This window comes from Aquarana catesbeiana, linkage group LG04 (assembly GCF_042186555.1).
Source record: "Aquarana catesbeiana isolate 2022-GZ linkage group LG04, ASM4218655v1, whole genome shotgun sequence".
Lineage (NCBI taxonomy): Eukaryota > Metazoa > Chordata > Amphibia > Anura > Ranidae > Aquarana > Aquarana catesbeiana.
Window position 1 is genome coordinate 135,857,537 of NC_133327.1, and position 20,489 is coordinate 135,878,025.

The 20,489-nt window shown below is 42.4% G+C and overlaps 2 protein-coding genes across 3 annotated transcripts in view; both read left to right on the forward strand.

The window, feature by feature from the left end:
• Positions 1-8,721, forward strand: part of GIGYF2 (GRB10 interacting GYF protein 2) — a 285,009-nt gene extending 276,288 nt beyond the window's left edge. Inside the window, 2 exon segments of the mRNA XM_073625706.1 lie at positions 6,654-6,777; positions 7,134-8,721. Of these exon segments, the coding sequence (XP_073481807.1) occupies positions 6,654-6,777; positions 7,134-7,201 (192 nt within the window). The 3' untranslated portion in view covers positions 7,202-8,721.
• Positions 8,722-9,885: 1,164 nt separating this feature from the next.
• Positions 9,886-20,489, forward strand: part of SNORC (secondary ossification center associated regulator of chondrocyte maturation) — a 72,647-nt gene continuing 62,043 nt past the window's right edge. The window contains exon 1 of one of the 2 annotated variants that reach the window (XM_073625716.1): positions 9,886-11,798. In XM_073625716.1, coding sequence (XP_073481817.1) covers positions 11,723-11,798 — 76 coding nt within the window. In that variant the 5' untranslated portion in view covers positions 9,886-11,722. The remainder of the gene's footprint in view (positions 11,799-20,489) is intronic. The other variant, XM_073625715.1, reaches the window with a different exon arrangement.

The window sequence follows — 20,489 nt, forward strand, 5'->3', positions numbered from 1 at the left end:
ACTGAGTGATTCAACGAGCTGTAGGGAATCAAGCTCAGAGTACAGTGAGGGGAAAAAAGTATTTGATCCCCTGCTGATTTTGTACGTTTGCCCACTGAAAAGAAATGATCCGTCTATAATTTTAATGGTTTGTTTATTTTAACAGTGAGAGACAGAATAACAACAAAAAAATCCACAAACTTATTTCAAAAAAGTTCTAAATTGATTTGCATTTTAATGAGTGAAATAAGTATTTGATCCCCTATCAATCAGCAAGATTTCTGGCTCCCAGGTGTCTTCTATACAGGTAACGAGCTGAGATTAGGAGCACTCTCTTAAAAGTAGTGCTCCTAATCTCAGCTTGTTACCTGTATAAGACAAGTCCACAGAATCGATCAATCAGATTCCAATCTCTCCACCATGGCCAGGACCAAAGAGCTGTCTAAAGATGTCAGGGACAAGATTGTAGACTTACACAAGGCTATAATGGGCTACAAGACCTTCGCCAATCAGCTTGGTGAGAGGGTGACAACAGTTGGTGCGATTATTTGCAAACGGAAGAAACACAAAATAACTGTCAATCTCCCTGGGTCTGGGGCTCCATGCAAGATCTCACCTTGTCGAGTTTTAATGATCATGAGAACAGTGAGGAATCAGCCCAGAACTACACAGGAAAATCTTGTCAATGATCTCAAGGCAGCTGGGACCATAGTCACCAAGAAAATAATTAGTAACACATGACACCGTGAAGGACTGAAGTCCTGCATCTCCCGCAAGGTCCCCCTGCTCAAGAAAGTACATGTACAGGCCCGTCTGAAGTATGCTAATGAAAATCTGAATGATTCAGATGAGAAGTGGGTGAAAGTGTTGTGGTCAGATGAGACCAAAATTGAGCTCTTTGGCATCAACTCAATTCAACGTGTTTGAAGAAGGAGGAATGCTGCCTATGACCCCAAGAACACCATCTCCACTGTCAAACATGGAGGTGGAAACATTATGCTTTGGGGGTGTTTTTCTGCTAGGGAGACAGGGCAACTTCACTGCATCAAAGGGACGATGGATGAGCCATGTACTGTCAGATCTTGGGTGAGAACCTCCTTCCCTCAGCCAGGGCATTGAAAATGGGTCGTGGATGGGTATTCCAGCATGACAATGACCCAAATCACACTGCCAAGGCAACGAAGGTGTGGCTCAAGAAGAATCAGTCGAGTGGCCTAGCCAGTCTGCAGACCTTAATCCCATAGAAAATATGTGGAGGAAGCTGAAGGTTCGCGTTACCAAACGTCAGCCTCGAAACCTTAAAGGGGAGTTCCACCCACATCTTTGATTTTTTTTCAAATTACTATTAATTTTGCATAATGCATATCAAGCTATTCTTATCATTAACGGTGCCTTTATTATATATTTATCTTAAAAAATACCTTAGATTTTTCCTTCTTGTGGATTCCCATATTGCTTGTGGGCAGGAGAAGCCCACAAGCATATTCTTACAAGATACGACGCTGCTGTATTCCCAGCATGCACCGCCCGTTCTTGTTCGTGAGCAGTAATAGTGCGTAGCAGCACATTAAATTATACAGGTTGCCATCACAATGGGCATCGTCGGAAGTGCCCGCCCCTTTATGGAAACCTAGCCCTCGGTGCCGCCCACTGACTCCTGGGAAATGACGACGCACATCTCCCAGGAGCAGTAGCGAGCAGAGGAGCCGAGGGAAGTGACGTAAGGTGCCGCAGTGAGGAATGGGAAGATTACAAGGGACCACATGCAACCGGGATTAAAAGGTAAGTAAAAAAAAAAATCTCCAAATGTCATTTGTTATTTGCTGCACATTTATGTATAAAAAATTTTATGGGTGGAACGCCGCTTTAATGACTTGGAGAGGATCTGCAATGAGGAGTGGGACAAAATTCTTCCTGAGATGTGTGCAAACCTGGTGGGCAACTACAAGAATCGTCTGACCTCTGTGATTGCCAACAAGGGTTTTGCCACCAAGTACCAAGTCATGTTTTGCGAAGAGGTCAAATACTTATTTCACTCATTAAAATGCAAATCAATTAAGAACCTTTTTGAAATGTGCTTTTCTAGATATTCTTCTATCTCTCACGGTTAAAATAAACCTACCATTAAAATGTTAGACTGATCATTTCTTTGTCGGTGGGCAGACGTACAAAATCAGCAGGGGATCAAATATTTTTTTTCCCCACACTGTATACCCAAGGTGAGCCAGGAATACAAGCAAAACAGTTTATTGTCCACGATGTGGACGATGAGTTTTATCATCCGGACGGGCTAGCAAGACGACCCCACTTAGTTTTCCGAGCGGCCAGAGTCCACCTCCCAGGGAATGGGTAGAGGCGCCTTCCCCTTGCACCCCTGAATGCCGGACCTGAGGAGATTAGTCCATCAACGCCCTCATGTTTCCAGCGTGGTATCATTAATCTTAATCATTGATTTTATCTTCCAATTTTTTTTACCCTCCACATTGTGGACAATAAACTGTTATGCTTGTATTACTGGCTCACCTTGGGTATACTCTGAGTTTGGTTTTTCATTTCTGCCTCCACCAACACCGCGAAAAGGTGAACATTCATCAAGCAATGTTGACCCCTGAATAGAGGATCAATATTGTGTGTATACAAGAGAAAAAAAACAGCACTCTGCGCTGCATTTGCTAGTTCCAGTGGATAGTTCTCATACAATCCTAATTAAATGGTGTATGAGGGACTTCTATTGACTTTAAATAATAGCATGTGAACCTACAAAAATGCATTTACAAATAATAATGAAAAATATATATACATAATTAGTAAGTCTGTTTCTGACACAGCTGGCTGGGGAAAGCCTGCCTCCTGAACAGGCTGGAAACCCAAGCATTGCAAGAAAGGAAAGCGATGCCAAGGGAGGAGCCAAGCTGCCAATAGTGTAGCAAATTTTATTAGTTAGAATACAAAAATTATGCACTCAGACATCGCTGGTATTAAGCATTGAAACAAGCTCCATGTAAGGGCCATCGGTAGAGTCCAGTCCACATCAGACCTGCTGACAGGAGCACTGTGAAGCCGTGGCGGGGATCCAAGCTAGCCGCTGCAGGAGACCCAAACTGTCAAGGAGCTGTCAACCATCCAAGATGCTGTGACCAATCAGAATGTGTTTTGGCAGCTAAACCATGCCTGGCTGATGAAGGAGGCATGGTTTGGACTCCGAAACGCAATCTGGATGGATGACAGCTCCTTGACAGATCGAGTCTCCCTCAGCGGCTCCCCCGCGGCTTGCTTGGATCCCTCCCACGTCTTTACAGTGCTCCTTTCAGTGGCTCTGATGTGGACTGAGCTCTGTACTGATGGCCTCACATGGAGCTTGTTTCAACACTATTGGCAGCTTGGCGTGTCTTGCCCCATTCCTTTCCTCTTGATCAATATTGTGTATTCTGCTCAAATTCCAGAATGAGATTATATGCCACTTATCCTTGTAGCAAATGTACTCTTCAGTGTCCAATTAGTTTGAGTAAGAATTCTTTTCATTTATAAACAGAACTTCCCATTTTGTAGTATGATAGATTTCTTACAATATCTTGACAGCTAATGTCAAAACACTTGCATGTTCTAGTGCTATTTTGAGCACTAGGAAAAAAGCATGCACAAATATCTCTTAATTGTACAGTACCAGGACAAGAGTTAGTTCTCAGACCATGGGTTATATGTCGCTACCTTCAGGTGATAGGGCACTGGCAAAAACCTTTCTGGGAATCACATAATTTTCTTTCATTGATAGTAATTCCCTCCTTTTTAGGGATTGTTGATATGCATCTGTATACTTTTTGAAAGCCCTCCTTTGCCTTGGCAGCTTTAGAAATCAATAGTGATTATAGATGATCCTAATCTTGGTGCAAGTTTATGCAATTCGTGTAGGTACTCTCCTCTTTGGACGTTCCTTTAAAGAATGTATTAAGAAGCCTATTGAGGGAAGGGATTCCCTACCCTACTATCCTCAGTTTAACCTCCCCTACTGTGCAGATTCCATATATTTGTTTTCTCAGGAAGTCGACCCCTACTGCAGGTCTTTCACTTCATGGCAGACTTCTCACAACTAATATGCGGGGTACTCACATGTAGGTTTTTTTTTTTTTTCCCCCGTTCAATCCAGCGGGCTGAACAAAAAAAAAAACTGAAGAGCTAGCTGTACGAACTATATAATGTTAGTACAGTGATCTCCCCGCTGAGCTATGGTATAATGACAGGGGGACTGTCCCCCTACCAGAACACACTGATCGGATGCCAGTCGGCTACTGGTTTTCCAGCATGCCCGTTCGACAGAAGCCAGACAGGCTGCTGTACACACTGGCCAAATGTTGAACAGGCCGATATTTGACCTGTGTGTGCCAGCCTTAAAGCTACCAGACCCGCTCAGAAACCTTCTTTCACATTAAAAGTTTCCCCCACCCCTTGCAAAAAAAAAAGGGTAGAGGAGGACGCCCTTAACATTTCCTCCAAATTAAGGCTAGGTTCCCACTATAGTGGACCCTGCGTCTCACGTTTGTTCGGATACGGCAGCCCATTCATTTGCTGTGCCATGTGAACCACACAAAAAAGGTGTATGCACTTTTTTAAAAACACAGCCGCAGGGAAAACCGCTTGATCTTCTTGACCATGCAGTTCCCACACCCGTGATCATGCTGCAGACTGAAATGCATGGGAGCGCCATTCGGAATGCCCATGCACCCACACCTTCATGGATGTCAAATTGGGAGCAGCGCCTGTGTCCATGCAACCGCAGCATCTCAGTTGACATAAGTGGGGGACTGCTTGCATGGAGATGCAAGCACTCCTGTGCATCTCTGTGCAGAGAAAACATGGCCTTCCCATGGGTGTATGTTTAGGTATGCCTGTGTGAATGAAGCCTTAAGAGAATATACAAAGTCTAACCAAGACTTGCCGGATACTAAGAGGTTTGGGGTGGGTTTTTCAAATTCAGTGGAAGACATTGCTTTGTAAGCTTAAAGTGGGGTTCCCGTTTAAAAAAAAAAAAAAAAATTAAAAGTCAGCAGCTAAAATACTGCAGCTGCTGACTTTTAATTGGACACTTACCTGTCCCAGGGTCCAGCGATGCGGGGGATCGAAGCCCAGCTCATCTCCCCCTCCGTTCGGCGGCATTGCAACTGTGGGCGCCGGGCTGTGGCTTCACAGCCGGGCACCCACTGCGCATGCGCGAGCGGAGCCACGTGCCTTGATTGGCCGCTCAGTCATCTGGGACCTGTAATGGGTCCCAGATGATTGACAAGAGGGAGGGAGCAGAGCTGAGCCCTTAATGTGACGAGGGGAAGTGATGTCACCAGCCCAGGCATGGAAAGAGACAGACTACGAGGGACTCCCTAGCAACAGGCATTTAGAGGTAAGTTAAAAAAAAAAAAAATTCCAAATGTTTCTTTTTTATTTTTATTTTTTTAGGCACATTCATGTTTTTTTTTTTTTTAGGGTGGAACACCACTTTAAGTATGCCCCTTTGAAAAAGGCCTAATACTTTGGCTCTGCCCTCCTTATGCACTCTCTCTTACAAGAAGTTGCTTTCTCGCCTTGGTTTCTACTTTGCACTTTTGGGGTCTTTCTCAGTTGCTCTTGCCCTCGCAGAACCCTCCTCTTATGCCATAAGGGGTTACTTCCCTATAAAAGGCTATTATGAGAACCGAACCTTCTCCTTTCCATTACCTCTAACAGCAGTAGTTCTTCTTTGGCTCCCCCTGCATTTTTCCAGGGCCCCCCTTTTCTTGTGTTGCTTCCCTGAAGCTTCTTTTGTCCCCCTCCATGGGAATGCCTTCTACCTCCATCTAGTCCTGCCTTGAGGGCATGTCAAACGCATACCATACATCTTATGGATGAGGTCAGGACTGTCCTCCTATATGGTTGCCTCCTTCTATGGAATTACTTCCTCTTTCAACCTGGTTGAATGGCTAATTTACCTTTCTTTGGGGCTTCTACCCTCAAGAGATGGGTCCTTCTTTCCCTACCTGCATCCACTTCCCCCTGAAGGTGGGGATTTAGCATCGGTCCTTTTGAAAGGCTGCAGGGCCACTGCCTGTTAAAAACAACAGTTGGTTGGTTGAGACTCTGACTATCCTGCTTTGGCTATAAAGTGTTTCTGCTTTTGTCTGTTTGGGTTTGTTAGCCCTGTTTTCTTTTGGGCCTGTTGATGCAACTTTTGTTTTGTTCAGCACTCCTTGATTTACTGCTTGGGAATGTCCAATTGGTCTAAGAATTGGTTCACACCTGTGTCCAGTAGGTTACAATTTATTAATAGGAATTTTGTCCTATACCTGTAAATGCTATAATTTAGATTTCATGAAACGGGTCCCCTCTCTTCTTTCTCTGATCTCCTTACTGATGGCTAATAAAAACAGAACTTTGCGGTGCATGTGGGATTGCATTGGGTACACAGGGGTGAGGTTCCCAGCAAAGCTTTTGCTCTAGTGTCCAATCATCTGAAGGTAGAGGCATATAAACCATGGTCTAGGAATAAACTGTGTTCTGTACTGTACTCTAACATATGGAATTTAGGTTTACATCAAAATTACTATTTCAGGTGCCATGCACCCTGGTTCGCAGTACCCTTAACAGCAAATAGAGAGCATTAAGGCTGGTAAAGTAGTCTAGATTTCTTAATCTGTTTTGTGGTTTATCAGGACTCTGGATGGGGTATGTACCCAACAATTCAAAACTCGCAACCGGCAACACTAGAAATTGCACAAAGCGCTGGACGCAAGAAAAAAAAACAGAAGATGGTTCGTGCAGATCCAAGTCTTCTAGGCAAGTGCTTACTATTCATTTCTCACGTCAGTTATCTGTCCAGATAGCATCACATTTTATTTTTATGTTGCTTTCTGCTATTCATGTATCTCTTTCCTCATGTTTTTCCTTGGTAGTCATTTTAATGCTTAGAGGCATATTTATAAATCAGCAAATGTCAAATTTACCAAATATTAACCTTAGGTGAACCTCGATAGTGCACGGTTTTTAAATTGGAGGCATTATTTAAACAACTATGAATATTTGGTAAATATCACATTTACTATTTTATAAATATGCCCTTTATTCTCCTTCATATTACTTTTCTGCCCTCTGTTATTGCCTCATTCTTATTTAATGCTTTGCCTCTCTTTCAGGGTTTTCTGTCAATGCTTCCTCTGAGAGGTTGAACATGGGCGAGATAGAGACTCCGGAGGATTACTGATCATCGTGGTGGGGTAGGGGTAACCTGTCCCACTCCCCTACCTCTGCTTCAATGAGAGGAGGTAGCCGAACTTTTGACTCCACCCACCCCAAAAACACACTCCCAGTGCCCTGCTCAGGTCATCGCAGGGCTACCTCCCACAGTGCTTTGCAGAGCAGGACAAGTGTTGAGCATGCTTTACCCTCCACTCACCTAGGCATCCTCCTGGGCAATGTGGTGAAGGCACTCTGGGTGGGTAGAGAGTGAGTTATGGGGAACATTACCCTTCTCTTATTGCAGTACTGTCCGGTCTCGTTTCAGAGACTTGTACAGTCTGTTAGCTTTTCCACCGTTATTAGGTGGGAAGAGGAGGCTTTTGGGTTGGACTTTGCACCTCCCCTCACTGCTTCGTTGGGGTTCAGCTCTGTGGATTTTTTTGTAAGGCATCCTAAATCTGTGTGGAGCTTTTGAAGTTTGTGCAGTGAATAAGTGGCCTTCTGGAGTAAAAATATTATGGAGGTAAGAATGGCGTTGCTCCCCTCTGTCCACACCTTGCACTTTATCATGTGCATGTATTAGCTGATTTTTTTTTTTTTTTTCATATAATAGTTGTCAGAGGGAAGCAATATTAAAGCCCAACGCAAAAAAAAAAAAAAAAAATTCCCTCTCCCGGTCTAGCGGTCTTGTGCAGTGGACTGTTCCTGAAGTCATCATGCCCATAAACCTCCTCTGGATGTGAGAACATCTGGAACAGTACATCGCTGGATCATGGCTGGAGTGCCGTTTGCGGGTGGAGCGGAGGAACGGTCGAGTATAAGCTTTCTCCAATCGCCGCTGCATGGGAAAACGTTTTTTTTTTTTTTTTTTTGCCTGGAGTTGGGCTTTAATTGCAGCTACTTCCCTGACTTGTACAGATCAATCTACAGTTTGATTCTAAAAAAAACATAAAATTAGTTGGGGCTGTTGGTTGAGTTCTTAAGACCTGCTCCCCCTAGTTAATGCATATTTACTTAAAGTGCAGACATGTGGTGAGGATCAGAAGTGACACATAGTTTACACAGCTCCCAGACCACTGTCAAGTTTTGCCCCCATGTGCAGTGATTTGGGGGGATGCCAGGCCTGACCTCAATAAAGCACTGGTTGTATTATAACATATTTCTGATTTGGATGCCTTATTGCTTGGTGAATGTCAGTGCGGTCCATAGAAGCTTCAGTTTGTCTGCCACAGTCTTCCTCCATTATCTGAGAAATGCCAGCATATGGACAATCGAGCACTGGGGCAGGTGCCACCAAAAAAAAAAAAATACCTTTAGTTCATGCTCCCTGCCAACACTCAACTGAACAATCTGCGTTTTCAAACAGATCTGACCTATATCATGAAGACTACTAGCCTTCCGCTGAAGGCAGAAGATGTGGCTCAGGAGTGCAAATATGTGGGAGTGGAAAATTAAAATATAACGCAGGATTTTACTTTATATTATAGGTCGTTACATGAACAAAAGTCCCAGAAACACAGTTGTATTAAAGCCTAATTTATTTTACGTCTTGTCATGGAAAGTTCCTATTTATTCTCCTGTTCAGGATTTGGTATGCTCTGTGAGCTCACTGGTGTTTTGTGGAGAGTTTCTGGAGAAACATATGTAGAGACATATCTTCACAATGTAATGGGCAATATGAACGGAAAGTCATTAAAATATATAACAGGAACAGTGGGTCACGAGGCCAAAAAGCTTGTCACAACAGTACTCAACGCAAACATTTTGCCTAAAGGTTTGTTCAGTTTTGCCTTAATTCAAAGTCTTATTCAGCATTAAAGTGATGAATGCGTTTAACAGTAGGTATTTCCTAAATTCGTATCCGAACAAAAGACAAAGCAAAACAACTTGTTATAATAAAGGAAGAAAAACCCTGTTCTTCATATTTTATTTAGCTACTAACAATGTGCTGCTTCACTTGGGAATGTCTTGAATCAAAAAATGCTACTTGACATTTATGGTGAAGATCTTTCTCCTGTACTTCTCATTGCTTTTCCTAAGTATGGCTGAATTCCTCATAACACTGGTGCTAAGCTGCACTCCAGGCAAAACATAAATGCATACAAGAGTTGGTTTACCTGCCAGCAGATTTGATTTATATACCGTATTTATCGTACTTATCCCCCTTTTTAGGAGGGACGTTTAAGGAAAAAAACTTTCATTAAAGAACTTTGAAGCAAAATTGGGGTCACAGCTCATCAATGCACCCTGCTCAGTGCCCATCTGCAGCCTCTAGATTGCCCATAAATGCACCCTACTCAGTGCCCATCTGCAGCCATTAAATTGCCCAACAAAGCACCCTGCTCAGTGCCCATCTGCAGCCACTAAATTGGCCAACAATGCAGCCTGTTCAGTGCCCATCTGCAGCCTATAAATTGCCCAACAATGCAGCCTGTTCAGTGCCCATCTGCAGCCTATAAATTGACAAACAATGCAGCCTGTTCAGTGCCCATCTGCAGCCTCACTGTTTCCATCATTGCAGCCTCGCCAGTGTTGGATTATCCCTGCTGTCTCCGAGGGAAGAGGAGCAGCGAGCGCCGCTGAATTACACAGAGCCGCGATCTCCTGTGTACCCGGCGCTCCGTAACTCACAGCCACGCCTCCTGGCCCTGCTCATATGATAGACAGAACAGTGGCCCAACGCAGGGCCAGGAGGCGTGGCTGTGCGTGATGGAGCGCCAGGTACACAGGAGATCGCGGCTCTGTGTAATTCAGCAGTGCTCGCTCCTCTTCCCTCAGAGACAGCATGGATCGGCGTATAACGCGCACACACAATTTTCCCGATTTTAAGGGGAAAAAAAGTGCATGTTATACGCCAATAAATACTAAAATATATATATATATATATATATATATATATATATATATATATATATATATATATATATATATATATATTTTAAAATAAAGTCCTGAGGTTTGCACAGTTCTGCCACACATACAGCCAGTTAAGTAAACGGCCGTACATCTGCCAGCATCGCATTCGGCCTGTGTGTACAGCAGCCAGTCCGACAGAAGCTTCTGTTCGGCCAGCTTCTGTTGAAGGGGCATGACTGGAAATGGTCTGCTGATTTACATCCGATCAGTGCTCTCATCGATGACCGTTGTATGTTCTGGGGGGGGGCAAGGGAAGTCCCCCTGTCAGTACAAGTGATCTCCCCCCGTTGAGCTATTGTTTTACAACATTGGTTTGTTAGTGCAGCGACTCCTTCCAAGCTCTTTAGTTTTTTTTTGCTCAGCCCGCTGGGTTGAGCGAAAAAAGAAATGAATAGTGTTTACTAGGCTTAACACCAAACGGTCTTGTCACTCCCCCAGCCTGTAACTGAACAGTGAAAGGAGCAGCGGCAGACTGAGAACCTCCTCTGTCTGTGTCTCTGCTTTTTCCACCTATCGGCATACTCCTTGTTAGCACATAAGCAATGCAGTACAACTGTCTAGAGATCCTTATGCTGCTTTTCCCACTTTGGGTTCTGCTGGACAGGAAATTGTAAGAGGCTAATTGTAATCCAGCAACTTGCCATGCTTGATTTAAAAAGATTTATTAATGAGTACAGAGCTGCATTATTTTGTGTCTTTTTTTCATTCGCCTGGAGTTCAGCTTTATTTGATCTATATGGTAAGCACAGGTAGGCAAGCATCATACTTAAAGCTTTAACATTTGCATTCACCACAGAGATTACATATTAGCTAAAGGTTAATAGACTATAACTGTCTCCCTTCTGGCTTCTGTAGCCAACACGTGAAGCTTTTAGTTCCTCCAGATTTGTAAATGTTGCCTATAAAATCTAGGGTTATAGCTGCTCCTTAGGCCGATGATGAACACCACTCTGCTCAGAACTATGCCTCTTCATTGCAAGAGTAGCATAAATGCTGGTAATCGTGTAACCTGATAATTGTTCTAGGACACTAGACTTTATATATACATTTTTTAAATATTTTTCTCAATTTCCATGGCAACCCAATTTCCTCTTTCAGAATAACACCAGTTACGAGTCCAAATTAGTTATTTTATAAATGTTATTGATATATTGGTTATGAAACTATAGAAAATTGACATTTTAGACATAATTAAAATTCCAGAACATTAAAATTTTGTATTCCATAATATTGAATCCTTCACATGGAGACCTATTTTATATTTTTTACTTTGTGCTGTTTAAATATTGATGGCGCCAATTCCAACATCATTGGCTACAATCATAAAGAAATATATTATTAGAGTAGTTTCTACAACTGTATTGAAAAAAAAAGTAAGGACAGTACGCTTTTTCTTTTTGGGATGGTTTTTGAGAAGGAATTTTGCTGGGTGGTTCTGGTTCCTGACGTGATGGAGTAGGAGGGATATGAGGGGAGTGTGAGGTGTCTGGGTTGTGTATGTATTTCTCTCTTGATCCTCAGCTAAACATTTCCATCCTTACTGGACAGAGACACCTTTGTTAACCCGGAGGCTGCAAGGTCTCCCTAACGTCTCACCTCTCAGTCTACATCTTCCCAGCCAGAGACAGACATGCCTTGCACGAGGACCCCACAGCTTGCGCTGCTGCTGCTTTTTACTGGAATTTTACTCCCTGCTTTCCTTACAGGTAAAAATATGGAAGGGTGTAAAATGGTCTTTACTAATCTTTTCATACAGGCTTCTTCATGCTGCTAAATTTCTACCTTTTCAGCAAGAATTTGGCTGTATGAATTACTGGTTCTTAGCAATGTTTAGCTGGTTCATTGACAACTATTTAATATGGTTTTTCTTTGTTATGTCACAGATAATGACTGTTTAAGGTAATCTCAGGCCTGAGACCAGTTATAAAATATTGACCTAGAACATTAGGAGCATTATGGGCAGATTTAGATGTGGACATGCACCTATGTGTTACACATCTATGATTTTCTGTAAATAAGTTGATGTAACATTTGCGGCTGGACACAAGGTTGGGTCTGCGCAAGCCCTTGGACAAGGATCTCTTTGTATAATGTAACAGGGTGCCTTTCATCCTGGCACTGGCCATTCGCCCGCTGTGGCTACTAACCCCACACTGACGCCGGTCGTGAGTCTGACCAATGGCCTGTTTTTTTGTACCTACCAATGAGTCAACAGTACAGTTTGTACTGTTAACTGTGCATATGCTGAAGAGTGCTTTTAGATTTGCCATGTCAGAATTTAGGAAACGATTGTGAAGAAGCAGGAAACACTAATCTTCCCAGATAAACGTGTACCTGCAAACCTCCAAAAAGACGGTAGTGGTGGTTGGATGTAAGCTATGGCTAATATTGCACTTTGAAGACTTTGGTTTATATTAGTGATAGGCATATTTCTTTCTATGGCCCTGACATCTTTTGATTTTACACAAGTATGCAGTTAGGAACCTTGAAAAGCCATTAGGCCTGCACTAAAAGTTTAAATGCAAGTACCCATGTTTAAATTCTGTTACTTTAGCACAAAGAATGTCACAATATTATGTGGTATAGTTCTCACAGCAGATTCATTTTTAAATACTGTTTTTATGCATGTCTGCTCACTGACTTTATGTATTTTCTATCAACTGCTAAAATAGCAAAACATAAATCACATGCTGTACTTTATACTATTATAGATTTGATTGTTTCAATAATCTGGGCAAAGATTGCAAGCTAATTAAATACAAGATATGAGGCCCCACAGTTGGCAAAAAAAAAAAAAATGGATCTTGTCTTTTGGAAACTTTAAAGCTTCCCTATTTGGCACATTTGATTAGTGCAAAATTACAAGGTGCCTTGGGAAACATCTCAAAATGGAAAGATTCATATATACATACTGTAGATATTAAAAAATGCTCTGATTGTTTGAAAGCCTATAATCATGATCTTGTGTACTACGGTACATCTATAAAACATGACCGTTCTAAAGAATTACATTAATTTGTCCCTTCTGTATTTGGTTAGAAATTACCATATTTATCGGCGTATAAACACGCAATTTATCTTTAAGAGGGAAGTTTCAGGAAAAAAACCTAAATTTTAAATACAGAACTTTCAATAAAAATAAGGGTCAGTGCCCATCTGCAGCCTCACCAGAGCCCATCAATGCAGCCTGATCAATGCCCATCTGCAGCCTCAACAGAGCCCATCAATGCAGCCTGATCAATGCCCATCTGCAGCCTCAACAGAGCCCATCAATGCAGCCTGATCAGTGCCCATCTGCAGCCTCACCAGAGCCCATCAATGCAGCCTGATGCCCATCTGCAGCCTCCCCAGTGCCCATCAATGCAACCTGATCAGTGCTTATCATTGCAGCCTGGTTAGTGACCATCTGCAGCCTTTAATATGCCCATCATTGCAGCCTGCTCAGTGTCCAAATGAAGCCTTGCATTTGCCAATCATTGCAGCCTCGCCAGTGCTGGATTACACAGATACGCGATCTCCTGTGTACCCGGCACTCAGTCCCGCCTGGCTCATATGATAGAACAGTGGTCCAATGCCGGACCAGGGGCCGGTACTGTGTGTGACTGACCATCGGGTACACAGGAGATCGCAGCTCTGTGTAATCCAGCACATTGAGGCTGATTTAACAAAGGATGCGATTATGATCATGCACTAAAATGTGTGAAGATTCATTTTGGTTGTCAAATCATATGAAAGGAGAATCAAAGTTTACTTATTTCATGGATACGTTATTGGGTAATTGAAGTTAAAACTGAAGCTTGGGTATAGATAGGTTTGCATAGTTACATTGTTACAGCTTGGATCAATGTAAGTACGCATGTGCCGTACCTGGCTGATCTCTGTGAAAGCTGGAAATCATTGTAGTAGGCACTGCTACTACAGTGATCGCCACTGTCTTTTAGGGTTCTGTGTCGAGCTTTAAGTGAACACACTCGCTCAACATGGGCAACATTCAAAGAACACTTTGCGTTTTCCCAAATGAATGCAAAGCATTCTCTGATTGGATGAGGTGTGAAGACTGTGACATCAACACCCCCCACACTTCACCTCGTCCACCCAGAGAATGCTTTTCATTCACTGAGAAAATACAAACAGCTCTTTGAATGGCGCCCATGCTGAGTGAGCAACCTCCTATGTCCACTAAGAAGCAGGTCAGCTGCGTAGTACGGGACTAGTAAGCAATCACTGTTGGCCGGGTATGCATATTGCATACTTAAATTAGTCTAAGTTGGGCCAATATAACTAGGCAAAAATATCTATACATAAACATGAACTTTAACCAATTGATGACTGACATGTTAAACCCCCTTCCTGTCTAGGCAATTATTCAATTTTTAGCACTGTTATTTTTACTGGCAATTACTCGGTCTTGCGATACTGAGTGTACCCAAATTAATTTTATGTAATTTTTTTTTTAGGCGGAGCTTTCTTGTGGAGGTTTTCCTGCTGCTTTTTTTAAATTATTTTTTTACCATATAAAGGGAAAAAAAGACTGAACATTTGGGGGGGGGGGGGGGGGCTGTGTGCCTCCTTCATTCAGGCACACTACAGTGTACACTGTGTGAGGACTGTGTATGCCCACATGGGGATGCACAGGTGTTCTGTGCACCCCCATGCATGCACTCCCATTCATGTCAGGACACATCAACTGCCCTGACATGGCCACTGCTCTCAGTTTGAAATCCATGTGGGTGTACGGCCCCAAATGCAGACAGTGGAGGCCGTACACCCGCACGGCTGTAAAATTGGGAGCAGCTCCTCCTAACTGACATGTCTGCTTGGGGATGCACAGAACGCCTGTGTATCCACGTGTGGGCAAACACGGCCCTCACATTGGGTATGCTGTGGTACGTCTGTGTGAGGCTTTAGTGTCTGTTTTAAAACGTTCAAAGTAATCTTCATAAATTTAGGCCAAAACGTTCTCTGCTACATTACTTTCATAAAAAAGAAAATTAATGTTTATAACTTCTATAATATATATAAAAAAAAAATTCTACAAGTTATGGTATACATTGAGGGGAAAAAAGTATTTGATCCCCTGCTGATTTTGTATGTTTGCCCACTGACAAAGAAATGATCAGTCTATAATTTTAATGGTAGGTTTATTTTAACAGTGAGAGACAGAATAACAAAAAAAAATCCTGAAAAACGCATTTCAGAAAAGTTGAAATTAATTTGCATTTTAATGTGTGAAATAAGTATTTGATCCCCTATCACAAGATTTCTGGCTCCCAGGTGTCTTCTATACAGGGAGTGCTCTTTAATCTCAGCTTGTTATCTGTATAAAAGACACCTATCAACGGAAGCAATCAATCAGATTCCAATCTCTCTGCCTTGGCTAATAGCCCGTACACACGATCCGAAAATCAGATGAAAAATACCGCTTTCGACGTGATCGTACCATAATCGGATCGTTAGTACAGAGCTTTCGAGAGCCGATCACGACAATTCATCCAATATTATTCGATTGGACAAGCACGAAAACTTTCTCTTTGTACGATACCAGATTGTGCGATTTTCGTTTAGTCAGTACAGTTGTCCGAAAATACAATACAAAAAAAATTACAACACATGACATCACTTCCGATTTTTTTTTTTTTTTTTTTTTCTGTCGTACGAGAATTTTCATGACTTTAGTAATCTATTTAATTTCTACTTGCGGCTATTAAGCGAAAAATGTCAGACGATCTGTCGTTCGATTTTTGGATCGTGTGTACGGGCTATTAGACGCAAAGAGCTGTCCAAGGAGATGTCAGGGACAAGGTTGTAAACCTACACAAGGCTGAAATGGGCTTCAAGACAATCGCCAAGCAGCTTGGTGAGAGGGTGACAACAGTTGGTGTTATTATTCGCAAATGGAAGAAACACAAAATAACTGTCAATCTCCCTCGGTCTGGGGCTCCATGCAAGATCTCACCTCGTGGAGTTTCAATGATCATGAGAATGGTGAGGAAACAGCCCAGAACTACACGGGAGAATCTGGTCAATCATCTCAAGGCAGCTGGGACCATAGTCACCAAGAAAACAATTGGTAACACACTATGCCATGAAGAAATGAAATCCTGCAGCTCCCGCAATGGCCCCCTGTTCAAGGAAACACATGTACAGGCCCCTCTGAAGTTTGCTAATGAACATCTGGATGATTCAGAGGAGAACTGTGTGAAAGCGTTGTGGTCAGATGAGACCAAAATCGAGTTCTTTGGCATCAACTCAACTTGCCGTGTTTGGAGGAGAAGAAGGAATGCTGCCTATGACCCCAAGAACACCATCCCCACCGTCAAATGTGGAGGTGAAAACATTATGCTTTGGGGGTGTTTTTCTGCCAGGGGGACAGGAAAACTTCACAGCATCACAGGGACAATGGACGGGCCATGTACCGTCAAATCTTGGGTGAGAACCTCCTTCCCTCAGCCAGGGCATTGAAAATGGGTCGTGGATAGGTATTCCAGCATGACAATGACCCAAAACACACGGCCCAGGCAACAAATGGGTGGGTCAAGAAGAAGAACGTTAAGGTCCTGGAGTGGCCTAGCCAGTCTCCAGACTTTAATCCCATAGAAAATATGTGGCGGGAGCTGAAGGTTCGAGTTACCAAACTTCCGCCTCAAAAACCTTAACCACTTAAGGACTAGCCTCGTTTTGGATTTTAGGTGTTTACATGTTTAAAACAGGTTTTTTTTTGCTAGAAAATTACATAGAACCCCCAAACATTATATATTGTTTTTTTTCTAACACTCTAGAGAATAATATGGCGGTCAATGCAATACTTTTTTTCGCACCGTATTTGCGCAGCGGTCTTATAAGCGCACTTTTTTTTGGAAAAAATTCACTTTTTTGATTAAAAAACGAAGACAACAGTAAAATTAGCCAAATTTTTTTATATTGTGAAAGATAATGTTACGCCAAGTAAATTGATACCTAACATGTCACACTTCAAAATTGCGCCCACTCGTGGAATGGCGTCAAACTTTTACCCTTAAAAATCTCCATAGGCGATGTTTAAAAAATTCTATAGGTTGCATGTTTTGAGTTACAGAGGAGGTCTAGGGCTAGAATTATTGCTCTCGCTATACTGGTCGCGGCAATACCTCACGTGTGTGGTTTGACCTCCGTTTTCATATGTGGGCGCTACTCACGTATGCGTTCGCTTCTGCGCGCGAGCTCGTCCGGACGGGGCGTTTTAAAAAAATGTTTTTCTTATTTATTTTACTTTGTTTTATTTATTTTTTCACTGTTTTTAAAAAAATTAAAAAAATTGGATCACTTTTATTCCTATTACAAGGAATGTAAACATCCCTTGTAATAGAAAAAAGCATGACAGGTCCTCTTAAATATGAGATCTGGGGTCAAAGTCCTCAGATCTCATATTTGGACTTAAATGCAAAAAAAAAAAATTGTCATGGGTGGAGCTGACGTTATGATGTCGCTTCCGCCCTCCTATGGTATGGAGATGGGTGGGGGGCCATCTTCCCCTCACTCGTCTCCATACCATGGACGTGACAGGTCCCGATCGCCTCCGCCGCTACCGACGGCTCCGGTAAGCGGCGGAGGGTGCAGGAGGGGGGTGGCACCTCTCGCCACCGATAACGGTGATCTCGCGGGGAATTTTCCCGCAGAGACCACCGTTATCATACACAGAACCACCAGCCCTAAAGATGGATACCTCGGTTGTGGCAGCAGCTGCTGCCGTTACCGAGATATCCACCTTCAAAGACATGACGTGTATATACAGTGGCCGGTCGGTAAGTGGTTAATGACTTGGAGAGGATCTGCAAAGAGAAGTGGGGCAAAATCCCTCCTGAGATGTGTGCAAACCTGGTGGCCAACTGCAAGAAACGTCTGATTGCCAACAAGGGTTTTGCCACCAAGTACCAAGTCCTGTTTTGTGAAGGGATCAAATACTTATTTCACTCATTAAAATGCAAATCAATTTATAACTTTTTTGAAATGCGTTTTTCTGGATTTTTTTGTTCTGTCTCACTGTTAAAATAAACCTACCATTAAAATTACTGACAGATCATTTCTTTGTCAGTGGGCAAATGTACAAAATCAGCAGGGGGTCAAATACTTTTTTCCCTCACTGTAATTAAAAAAAAAAAAAAAAAAAAAATTTTCTTCAAAGTTGTCATTTTAACTTTTTTTTGTTTCTCACACACAGCACAGACATGCTTATAGTTACATGTCAGAACACATTCTTTTACTTCTCCTGAATATGTGTATGACTTTCATATGCTAGCTGCATAGAGGTTCCTGAAATCAAAGGAGCACCTTAAGCACTTTCACCCCCTTCCTGCCAGGGCTAATTTTAAGCTTTTATTGCTGTCACACTTTGACAATTTTGCGGTCATGCAACACTGTACCCATATGAAATTTTTATTACATTTTTTCCAGACAGAGCTTTTTTATGGGGGTATTTAATCACTGCTGGGTTTTTTTTTTTGTTGTTGTTTTTTGCTAAACAAAAAAGACTGAAAATTTTAGAAACATTTTTTTTTTTTTTTACAATCTTCTGTTACAAAATTTTGAAAATAAGCAATTATTCTGGGCTGATGGGGCAACACCATTGATCAGTGCCCTGATACAGTGGGGCAAAAAAGTATTTAGTCAGCCACCAATTGTGCAGGTTCTCCCACTTAAAAAGATGAGAGGCCTGTAATTGTCATCATAGGTATACCTCAACTATGAGAGACAAAATGTGGAAACAAATCCAATCACATTGTCTGATTTTTGAAAGAATTTATTTGCAAATTATGGTGGAAAATAAGTATCTGGTCACCTACAAACAACAGAAGTGAAGAATATAATAATGGACCCGCGCAGTGGAAATGAGTAAGAATAAATATAAACTTCAAATAGAATGGAACTGATGCCCCCCAGAATGCAGTCACCACATAAAGTGGAAACAGCTAGATTAAATAATTTTAGGGATGGGTGTGGCGCTGTTCCTATAATGCCTTGTGATGTCTTATTGTGTCCTGTGTTCACCTTTCTTTAGGTAAAAGAAAAACTAATAATCGTGATAAAAACAAAAATATGGAATGAGAATGAAAACAAAATCACATTTAATATATAGCTGGTTTAGTCATATATACCATAGTGCTTGTATCTGGTTTACCCATGTGTAAGGTAGTCGCAAATGCAAAGAAACAGGAAGGTGGGGGGGGGGGGTGAAAAGATGGTTGCTTAAAAATACAACTTTAAGTGCAAAATTATTCAAATAAAGTGCACATATGCAAAAATCATTAACATAAAAGTCCTTTCGTGACACAATGGTTTTCAGTGCGGTATTCGTGCTTTTGATTCCCTTGATAATAATATTGCAAAGAAGTGCTATTTAAATCCTGTGCTCTTAATGTGCAAACACTCACCAACATTATTTTTTCACCTACAAACAAGCAAGATTTCTGGCTCTCACAGACCTGTGTCTTCTTCTTTAAGAGGCTCCTCTGTCCTCCACTCATTACCTGTATTTATGGCACCTGTTTGAACTTATCAGTATAAAAGACACCTGTCCACAACCTCAAACAGTCACACTCCAAACTCCACTATGGTGAAGACCAAAGAGCTGTCGAAGGACACCAGAAACAAAATTGTAGACCTGCATCAGGCTGGGAAGACTAAATCTGCAATAGGCAAGCAGATTGGTGTGAAGAAATCAACGGTGGGAGCAATAATTAGAGGATGGAAGACATACACGACCACTGATAATCTCCCTCGATCTGGGGCTCCATGCAAGATCTCACCCCGTGGGGTCAAAATGATCACAAGAACGGTGAGCAAAAATCCCAGAACCACACAGGGGGACCTAGTGAATGACCTACAGAGAGCTAGGACCAACGTAACAAAGGCTACCATCAGTAACACACTATGGCGCCAGGGACTCAGATCCTGCAGTGCCAGACGTGTCCCCCTGCTTAAGCCAGTACATGTCCGGGCCCGTCTGAGGTTTGCTAGAGAGCATTTGGATGATCCAAAGGAGGATTGGGAGAATGTCACATGGTCAGATGAAACCAAAGTAGAACTGTTTGGTAGAAACACAACTCGTCGTGTTTGGAGGAGAGAGAGTGCTGAGTTGCAACCGAAGAACACCATACCTACTGTGAAGCATGGGGGTGGCAACATCATGCTTTGGAGCTGTTTCTCTGCAAAGGGAACAGGACGACTGATCCATGTACATGAATGAATGGGGCCATGTATCATGAGATTTTGAGTGCAAACCTCCTCCCATCGGCAAGGGCATTGAAGATTAAACGTGGCTGGGTCTTTCAGCATGACAATGATCCCAAACACACCGCCCAGGCAACAAAGGAGTGGCTACGTAAGAAGCATTTCAAGGTCCTGGAGTGGCCTAGCCAGTC